Consider the following 10,577-nt stretch of genomic DNA (forward strand, 5'->3'; position numbering starts at 1 on the left):
GTGCAAGCACCATTTCTGGCCTCAGGTAAGACGCATTGGCTAGTGGGAAACATTCTGTAAACCTGGGATGACCAGCAGTAGCTGCTTAATTTTAGGATGACAAAGGCCACTTTCCCAGAGATTTGCACAGAGCTCATCCCAGAGCTGCAGCGCACCAACAGGAGAGCTCCCTTAAGTGTTCAGTATTATGTGGCCATTGCCACTTGGACGCTTGCCATCCTTACTTGCTACCAGCCAATAGCTGAGGTGCAACAGCTGACTTCTAAAGCAAAAGCCACTGGGCAGCAAGATCTCAAATACATCTCCATCTCCTTCTGCATATCTGCTGTTGTCAGCATTGCGATGTGGAGTACAGTTCTGCTCATGCTGGCTGACAGCAATCTGAAAATAGGGCTGGCTCACAAAAATAAATAAATAAATAAAATAAAAAGAAGATGAATCATGGGATGGCAGGACTGATCATGGGAATTTGTGAGTTTGACTTCACGTCCTAGAATGCCAGTTGCTTCTGCTATGTAACATACAATGAGCTGCAAGAGAAGTCCCAGAATGTAGAGAGCCCAGCAAGGCAAAGCACCATGGGATACCCTCCCAGAATGTGCATGCTTACTATGAAGAAAAATCCCTGCCATGTGGACATAATGATTTAAATTGAAGTAGTAAACAGCTGGATGTATGAATACAATTACGGTGAAATAACTATTACGCAGCAGTCAATGCACCAAAGCTCAGTGGAAAATATACCCTCTAGTTAGACAAGGGCATAATAAATGCTTAGTGAAATTAGTGAGCATTTCTCAAGACTTGTTATTACTAAAAAGGAAAGAATGAGTGAGTTTAACAGCATATTATATGGGGTCCCTGCAAACATCAGCAAATCATCCAGATAATAGTTTATTTGCCATTCCTCATCCATACTTTGGTACCATGCCACCATTTGTCCCTCAAACTGAGTGATACTTTCAAGGAAGTATCATGGAATTCCTTCTAGCAGTCAAAATAAAGCTTTCCCCCCCTCTTTTTCCCCAGCAAGTCCTTTTGACTATCATGCAATGGCATATTACCAAGTGCAAACACTACCTGGCTTCCTGCCATCTCCTTGCTCAAGCTTCTCTCTTTGCTGTCGTAATGGGCTGCGACTCCAGGTTCTTATTTTTACTTTGTCTCCATAATCTTCCCTCACTGTTCTATGATGTGCAGAAACTAGTGAAAAAACAAAAACAAAACCAAAAGGCATTACATTTTCCTGCTACTAATTACAAAAGTTCTCCTCTTTCATGGCAAGCTGTCTCGGGCACAATTTTTATTTCTTTTTTAAAAGGAAAACAACCCTAACTGCACCTCCAAAAAAAAAAAGACAGACTTTGGTGATAGCTAATGATCTGGATAAGGACTCACTGTGCCATTCTAAAATGGAATGTAGCAGTTAAAAAAAATACATATTTGGGCTACATATACTGAGGAATCATAATTTAGGGTCAGGAGGTGAGAATCCCTCTCTTTACCACTCTCCGAGACCACATCTGCAATACTGCATTCGTTTCAGAGCGCTCATTACCAAAATAAAGTAGACAAACTGAGGGAGGTGCAGAAAAGAATTAAAAAGTTAAGAGGCAGGAGGGATTGATTCACGAGGAAACATCAAACACTAAATAAGGTGAAAATGGCTAAGCAATGACTAAGTTGGAAGACTAGATAATTGTCAATGAATACTCAAAAGGTATAAATATCAAGAAGAGAAAGGAATTGTTTAGCATGATGAGAGAGAGTACAAGTAAGGAATAAAAGGGATGAAATTAAATATTTTAGGCCAAATATTTGGAATAAATTTCAGAAAGTGAGACCTACAGGACTATGGAATAGTCTTCCAAAGAGAGTAATGAAAGATAGAGTATTTTCCCTTCCATTTCCTTTCTACAACATTCATACACCAATATTTGCACAACTATACTAATTTTTTCACTTTTTGGTAAAAAGGTTTATATGTTAATTCCCACATTCTTATAACTTGTTTTTCCATTGATTTGGCCAAACTCCTTTCTGTAACTACATTCTTCCTGTACACATTCCCCCTGAAGTTTCAAGTGACTAAGAATACCCTCTTCACTTCATGTCCTGAATTTCTCTGAGCTGTTCAAAAGCTGCCACATTTCACCTAGTGGTGGCTATGTTTCAGAGGTGGATGATGTGATCCTTGTGCATTATTTAAGTTTTATAAAGAGCGTGTGGACTGGGGACTTAGAAGATGCCACATAAATTTAATATATTACTTCATAGGGAAGCCTCATAAGAAACATAAAAAGTACAGTCCATCAACTGCAACCTCGAGAGAGATGGCTTTAGGTAGATCAATCTTTGACCACCATAGTGGAATCTATATAAGTATTTTAATGCCACAGTCGTCATACTGTCTAGGCAATTCCTAACTTCTAGTTACTAGAGCACTTTATATTATTGAAATATTTTGCAAAATCGAACTAACTATTTATTATTTAGTGTTTGCTTTCTGTATTTTATTCAATGTAAACATTTAAGCTAGACTAATTTCTATATAATACATTTCATTTACTAGTTCTCATGAAGTTTAAGGCATGCTTAAATAAATTTTTTTGTTTTTTTTTCCAAAATCTCAAAAACATTTCTATTAATTCGAAGACTCTCCGGTATCACAGTGATGGGCACAGTTTATAAACCTAAAGAGAGAAAGTACCTGACAATACCCTTTTAAGTATATCTGAAGCATGCAGAAGTCAAAGCAGGTAAATGTCATTATCCCTATTTTCCAGGTGCGGAAACTGAGGTATAGAGATGAAGTGATTTTCCCAAGATCAGCTAGTAGCAGACCCAGGAACAAAATCCAGGTTTCTGCAAATTCCGGTCTAGTGCTCTATCCACTATACCACAATGCCTCTCAACATACAGCTACCACACAATTTGGCAAACATGACAGTCTGCCTAAGGTCCAGGACTGAAATAGCAAGGGTGCTGTAGCTGAGGACTGAGATGCAGTCGTAAAGATGCATGTAAGGGACACTTGCATAACATCTCCCTGCAAGTTTCCTGGTTCTAGTCTCACTTTCAGAAGCACCAAATAGAGGGACATTGGAAAAGCTATTAAAATGCAAACCTCTATTAAAATGCTTACTCTATACCGCTAACAATGCCGCAATGTTTGTGTGAATGCTAAGCTAGCCATTCTCTCACATTGGCAGCAGAAAGTTCCATACCATGATGTTTAATTTCCTCAAGTTCTTAAACATTTTGTCAGATCAAGATTCTTAAAAGACTACAGTCCCCCTCAGCTTAGTACAAAGTGCAAATGAGAGACTAACAGCATGAGAACTGATTACAAAACAAGAGTCATAATTAAAGGTAATACTGGCATCCAAGATAAAACACAAATGGGGAGTGTTCTTATTTTCTCTGGTGCCTCAATCTAGGCACAAATCAAAAACACTCAAACATCAAAAATCCCTCATTTTAATCAATTGTCACCTAAATGTATGATGCAAGAGACGTAAAATATTCTGCAAACTGGAAACATTTCAGGTCCACTTTGAACACTGTAAGTGGAAATCAATGACCAGTAAAAAGTTTATCTTGTACATAAATAAAGAACAAGTAAGCAAAGGATACAGTGTCTTCTGAAAACTGACTAATGACCTGCTTCAATACCAATAGGTCTGAGTTCCACAGTACAGAACAAGCTATACAAGCTCAAAGAATTTGAATTCTTTATCCCCCTGTGCGATTTTGTCCTCTTGTTCATGACTAATAAAAAAGCCAGACTCTCTTTCTTTTTTTAAATAAAACCCTGGTAATGGCCTATATAAAAGATGTTTGTTTTATCTAAATTCCACTGTTGTTCCATTTTACACCCCTTTATACGGTTTACACTGAGCTAGTTACCTTCTCGTCTGGCCTCCCGTTCCTTGCGCCTTTCTTCAGCTCGCCTTTCCCGTTCTTTTAGTTCCCTTTGCTCTTTTTGTTGCTCTCGCATTTTTCTCTCCCGTTCTCGTTTTCGCTCAAGCTGCTCTAGACGATCCCTGGAAACATTCATTTGCCTATTTTATATAATTGAAGTCTGGGCTTTTGTTTTTGTAATCTAAAACTGTTACTATTGCAATAATAGACTACTAAATTATTCAGTTTCAGTGCCAACTAGTAACAAAATTGTGATATCGTTGTGTACTTGCCCAAGCAGTCCTTTACAGAGGCAGACATTAATCTTTTATAACAGATTTACTCTAGTCCGCCTTTCTTTATCAGTTGGCACAGAGTGTTGGGATCAACTTAAAATAAGGTTCTACAGTCTGTCGGGATTTAAATAAAAAATAAGCAGGCTTAAAAAGCCTTTTTTTTTTTTTTTAAATGAGCCTTGGAAGCCCACTGTATTCTACAGAATTGACTTGTTCACCAATTATTACGGCACAATAGCAGCAAACAGAGTCTTTAATATTAGAAAGATATCCGGTAATGAAATCACTTCAAAAAGTGCTTATATGCAGGTGAGATCCCAGCCTCTTATTAGACTGCATGTTCATGGGGGTAATGGCACTGTCATCAGATTGCACTAAATTTTAATTTAATTGAATTTCTTTGGGTGTTGCAGAGTAAGGTTTGTTTTTTTACCTCTCCCTCCTGGAATGCTCCCTAGCCATTTCCCTCCTCTTCTGCCTTTCCCATTCACGTCGAGCCTTATCCTGCTCTTCTCGATGTCTTTTCCTACGTTCATGCTCACGTTCCTTCTCTTTTACCCTGGCATGCTTCCCTAATAATAAAGATAAAAATAAATGCTGGATTGTTATAGTCAAGATGTTCCTATACTTTCAAATCAAAAGAACAAACCAGAGCAGAGTAAAGCACTAATTTTATGGGCTTTGTTGTTCTGGTCTTAATATGTACTAGCAAAATCCTGACCTAGAACTCTGTTGTAAATAAAATTAAATGATAATAAAAACTTGCATGTATCATACTCAATGTTAAAAATATAACGTTTACCAATAACAGAAAAGCAAGGTTTATTATTATTTATTACTTTATAGCAACAGCATTTTAGGAGCTTTACGGATAGGTATAAAGACAAAGGGCTCAATCCTGCACCGCTGGAGTCCTTGGAAGTTTTAACATGGACTTCAAAGGCAGCAGGATCAGACTAAAGGTCCCTGTCGCAAAGTGGTGAGTGGGGAACCAAACATATGCACACAAACCGCTTAACTAGATTAAATGTAACAGAAGAAATGAAGGAGTCAGGCATAAAACTATTAAGCAAGAATTCCTATGAATTTCACATTTCTTACTCCATTTCCTCCACCGCGGCTCCCTAATCTATCCACCTGTTATGTCTTCTCTAACTCTTTGGGGCAAGCAACTGACATTTACTATGGCCGTACAGTGCCTTACACAATGTGGCCCAATCAATTTGACCCCAAAGAGCTAGTGCAATATAAATGTTAAATAATAACAGCTACAATACCTCCTTCTGCTGAATGACTACGATGTCTACGTTTCTCTTTCCTCTTCTCATCTTTCCTGTGATGTGCTTTTTCCTTCCGTGACATTTGCTGCGGTGGTTTGATAGCCAAGGAATCATCCTCCTCTCCTCTAAAATGCAATTTATATGAATAAGCACGGGAAAGTAATAGGTAATTTATAATAAGTATGAATTATTGCTCCTTTTCCACCCTTTGTGAGAAGGAATAAGTATTTAATCTAACAATATTTAGCACTTCAATAGCACCTTTCATCTGAAGAGTTTGGAGCATGCTACCAAAATTACTAATCCCTCACAACCTCTTGTGAGGGAGGGAGGTATTATTAAATTGTTTTTAATAGATGGGTAAACTAAAATATAAGAATCTCAGTGACTCAGGATAAGTATCAAAAAGAACCCAGCAGACCTGCTTTAACCACAAAACACAGAGAACATTTAGATTTTATTGCTTTTAAGGCAATGTCCACATCCAGAAGCATTATCTTCCTCTATTCTTACCTATCTTCCATAGAATCTTCTCTCCTGTAAGGTGAATTCCTGATTGTTATCTCCATACGGTGATCTCTCAGCTCCCCCTCTTCAAGGGAATCCCGCTTTGAATCCCGATCATCAGACTATGGTGGAAGGGGGAAGAAAGGATAAAAAAAAAAACTGCAGTTAATTTAATACAATGAGCTGTATTTTTTTAAACTGATGTTTAACTCCATTGCTGGCAGTAAAGTGAAATGATCTATAGGATACTCAACACAAATCAGTGGTTTATGAAATGTACAGATTTTAATTATAGCTGTCACACAGTCAAATGTAGTTAATATGTTGTAATATCTGAAACAATATAAATTCAGTCTACTTAAGTAAAACTAACTTGCAAACACTCAAAGACTGCTAATTTATGGTAGTTTTTTAAAGAAAAACCTTTCAACAAATACTACAAACAAGTGGTAATGATACCTGTAACAACCCTTTTGGATTAGAATAAGCAAAAGTTATCTAGGGCCAAAAAAAATTTAATCATTTGGCAAAATGGGCCCAACATTTTTTTCTGATGCAATCAGGAAGAGGTTTAAAAACAGGAGCACTATAAAATTTAAAAAAGGCCAAAATAGTCTAATTATACTGCAATTAACGCTTCCAATTAACCAGGCTGATTTCTCACAGACTTTTCAACAACTGTGAAGCAAAGTAAAAGATCTAGTGTGTTACCAATCAGGTTTTAACAAAGCACAACATTTTGGTAAGCTTTGACACTGAGAGATAGTGCTCACCTGTTAAATATGGAAGTACAAAAGAACTTCATTGATAGTGATAGAGGAAGCCTTGTTCTAATGGAAAAATGAGGGGAAAAAAAATTAAACCTCCTCACTTTAATTAGAACTATTTCTTTACAAAGAGACAGCTTACATTTTTAATGCGTTTTATCTCTGCCTTCTCTTCTTGCTCCTTCCTTCGTTTTTTTTCCTGAAGAATTTCATCTAAAGTTTTCACTTTCCAAGAGTCCTTTTCATCACCCATTTGAGTCAGAACAAACTGAAACAGAACACCACATTAATGGAGATAGATGTATTTTAAATATAATATATGCAATACTATTGGTTACATCAATGTTTCAGGTAAGTTTTAAATGAACTTTTGATATACAAATAAACATTTAAAAATTATGATATGATGTGCCAAGTTTCACAGAACCTTATGTAAAGGGAAGTCAGTTAGCATTTGACTTAAGCTATACCAAAATAAGCTTGGTTTAAAAATCAGAGTATTCACACTGGTTGTGCAACAGTTTAATTAAATTAGTATAAAGACCAACTTAAGTTAAATCCATGCAAATTCTGCAATAGTGCCTCATATCTTGCCAGTCATTATGATCCAAAGACACCTAAATGTGCTAGTCTTATGACTTATTACTTTAGCACTGTGAGGATGTGGGAAAAGGTAATTTTCTGTGGTGGCACAATTATTTATGAAGGCTTTGAGCCCCATCTGTCCTCAAGCTGCTACTGCTCTGTCACTAGCACGCAGTCCTTCCACTGCAGTTCATAAACCACATTTTCGTTTGGCAAAAAACTCTGCTCTTTCTGCTTTTTTCAAAATTAATTTGATGGTAGCCAAGGCTAGACTGATAATCCTAGTTTTCTATTAATCCAACATTACAGATATAGCAAGGCCATCCACCAATTACATGCCTTGGGTTTGACCAGAAACCATATCCTTTAATTAAAAGGATAATTCTGTCTCTTCAGTCCCATTAAATGCTCAGCCTCTTTGCTGAGACTATCAACAAATATGTCAGTACTAGCAGTGGGCACATACCAAGAGCTGGACTAAGACCCACTAATCAATTTCATTTAGGTAACATAATGGCCATCTAATAGTAGCAACAAATCTTGGCCCTTTTCAACCTGTTTTTATTCCTACTTCATACTATTCTCATTTGCTGCACATATTAAGCCTCAGTTATAAAGTGAACAAGATCCTGTCTGTATCACAGCTTTTAAAATGTACTAAAGTAGTTAGTAAGGGCAGCAACCACAGTACAAATACTTAAAAAAAACAAAGATTTTATAATCATGGTCAAATCCTCTTGGCAGGTCGTCTTCAGCTAAACATGACTTACTTTAAAAATGATTCAATCACAGTATAGACACACCTTTACATAGTTTCAAATGTGTATTTCAATTTTCAGAGGCATACACTGGTAGAAGGTAGTTTCATATGTAAAGGCCCACTAGTAGAAGTGGCTGAAATAGTCACAAAAATCCAGAACTGAGCCTTTTGGGAATTTGTTTCAAAGCTGTGCACATTTTTGCATCCATGTCTGTCACCATAGTATATGCACAAAATATTTTTCCCCCAAGTGGGGTGAGTGAAAATGGGCCAGATGAAGCTAGAAAATGCCAAAATATTTTCTGCCTCTTCAAACAGCCCTTGTTAGAAATCCTGGCATATATCCAACCCACAATTAATCCGAATGGGTCACAGACAAATAAATGAGACTCTCTCTGTCAAATGAATGAAAACATCCTGGTTTAGCATGTTGTTTATTAAACTGTACTATATTCGAATAGTTTTCAAATATGGGTCATTTTTGAAGTAAGGCAGCAAGAGCTTCCAAGAAAAAGAAAGAAGAGGGGTCTCTGCAGGTTGCCTGGGCAGAAATGACTTATACTGTATATAATGACTTTGGGGAGGTGGTAAGGAACAAGGACAATCTTTTCCTCCTTTGTAAAAGGGTAGTGGAAACAACATTACAACAACGTCATACTATGATTCTCTTGTGGGCTGAGCTGCTTCAGGCCTTGCCTGCATAGGAAAATGTTACTGGTTGTAACACACCTGTTCCTCCACATGAGCCCTCTTATTTCGATATAAGAGTGTCTGTTTTGGTTTAGTTTGTCACCGGGGAAGGAGTTTAAGCTATACCAAAGAAGCTGGAATAAGCATGTCCACAAGGGAGGTCACAGGCATATAATTAGATTGATTTAAATTCACACCTTAGGTTATACCAAAAGACTTTCCCCTATAAATAGAGCCTCACTGCTTGGCCTTCCATGCATGCTGTCCTCCTGCCATTTGTTGCCTCCTTCTTGAAAAGGATGACTTTATACTATGCATTAAGAGTGCCTCACTATACTCTATGTGTAGCATACTAACTTCACATACAAAAAGCAACAATGCATAGGCAACACAAGCCCTATTGCCTTCTAAATCTGCCTCGCCTAACTTCTTCAGTGGCAGGATACTCCCAGGTGTGTCTTATTACGTTCTGCTGGACCCTAGACTCCCTGCCAGTCAGGACTAAGACCCACAAATCAAACACAGCTATGTTTCAGATACCCCTTCCTGGAGGCATTTGGGGACTTCCCAAGTAATTTTCTAATCCAGAGGGACGTGGTTTCATGAATTCTGAGTGCGACACCAGGGTCCCCCGTCTCTCCCCACACCTCTGTGCAGATTTACCCCACCACACAGCACTCTCAGCCTATCACCTGATGCCCCCAACAGTCTCGCTCGCCGGCTCACCCCCGCCCCCTTCACCAGTTGCCCAAGCTCCTCTACCTCACCGCTCCCACCCAGCCTCACCCCGTTCACCGGTCCCCAATCTCTGCCTCGCCCCTTAGACACCCCAACATTAAGCCCCCCGGCGTGAGCCCCCAAGACTCACTGGTCCCCACAGGCTCCCCCTCCGCACACCAGTCCCTGGGCCCCCGACACCCAGCCGCCTCCTCCCCTCCAACCCCCCACCCCACAGCGAACCCCGCTACTAACATAGGGCCCACGCGGGGGAAGCGACTAGCACCCCACTCACCGCCCGCCGCCGGAGACTAAGGAGAGAGGCTGCAGCGCCAGCCAGCGCGGGACAAACGCGTCACTTCCGCTCCCCGGCGCATCCCGATGACGTACGGACGTGACCGTGGAGCCGCTGGCCCGGCCGCCAGCCTAGGCTGCGCGCATGCGCCCAACTTGTGGGGCGGGTGCGGGGCGGCGCGGAAGCCCCTAGGCCCGGCGGGGCGAGCGGTGCCCAGGCGTGAAACGCGCGACCTCCCTCGGAGCCTACCGGGCCCGGAGCCCAAAGGGGCTGTGTGCGGCCTCCCGGGGCCCGGCGACTCAAGGGGGCGCGGGTCCGTGGGTTACGAGCACTTGTCAGCGGCGCCGCTGTTCATCTCACCGGGGGGGGGGGGGGGGAAGCACTGTCGTAGCCGGCGTTGCAAGGTATTTACATGCCAGATGCGCTAGGGAGTCATATGTCCCTTCACGCGTCAACCAGCCTTCCAGGGGACCTAGGTCCCGGCTGATGAGGGGTTCTGCTTCATAACAACCCAAAGCACTGCAGACCGGTGCATGCTCATTATCTGGGTTCAGAGTAGCAGCCGTGTTAGTCCGTATTCGCAAAAAGAAAAGGAGGACTTGGGGCACCTTAGAGACTAACCCATTTATTAGAGCATAAGCTTTCGTGAGCCACTGAATGCATCCGCTGAAGCGAGCTGTAGCTCACGAAAGCTTATGCTCTAATAAATGGGTTAGTCTCTAAGGTGCCCCAAGTCCTCCTTTTCTTTTTTCGTTCATTATCTGAGTCAGATATCAC

At 40.4% G+C, this 10,577-nt stretch overlaps 1 protein-coding gene across 15 annotated transcripts in view; it reads right to left on the reverse strand.

The window, feature by feature from the left end:
* Positions 1–10,004, reverse strand: part of CDK11A (cyclin dependent kinase 11A) — a 36,573-nt gene extending 26,569 nt beyond the window's left edge. For 4 of the 15 annotated variants that reach the window (XM_043499869.1, XM_043499865.1, XM_043499867.1 and 1 more), the window contains exons 1-7: positions 9,792–10,004; positions 6,896–7,021; positions 5,993–6,108; positions 5,477–5,604; positions 4,633–4,771; positions 3,910–4,064; positions 1,081–1,203 (exon numbers count right to left, since the gene is read on the reverse strand). In XM_043499869.1, the coding sequence (XP_043355804.1) occupies positions 1,081–1,203; positions 3,910–4,064; positions 4,633–4,771; positions 5,477–5,604; positions 5,993–6,108; positions 6,896–7,006 (772 nt within the window). In that variant the 5' untranslated portion in view covers positions 7,007–7,021; positions 9,792–10,004. Of the gene's footprint in view, positions 1–1,080; positions 1,204–3,909; positions 4,065–4,632; positions 4,772–5,476; positions 5,605–5,992; positions 6,109–6,759; positions 6,817–6,895; positions 7,022–9,760 lie in introns of those variants that run through there. The other 11 variants (XM_043499871.1, XM_043499870.1, XM_038376523.2 and 8 more) reach the window with 9 other exon arrangements.
* Between the last annotated feature and the right edge of the window lie 573 nt (positions 10,005–10,577).

Source organism: Dermochelys coriacea, chromosome 18 (assembly GCF_009764565.3).
Source record: "Dermochelys coriacea isolate rDerCor1 chromosome 18, rDerCor1.pri.v4, whole genome shotgun sequence".
NCBI lineage: Eukaryota > Metazoa > Chordata > Testudines > Dermochelyidae > Dermochelys > Dermochelys coriacea.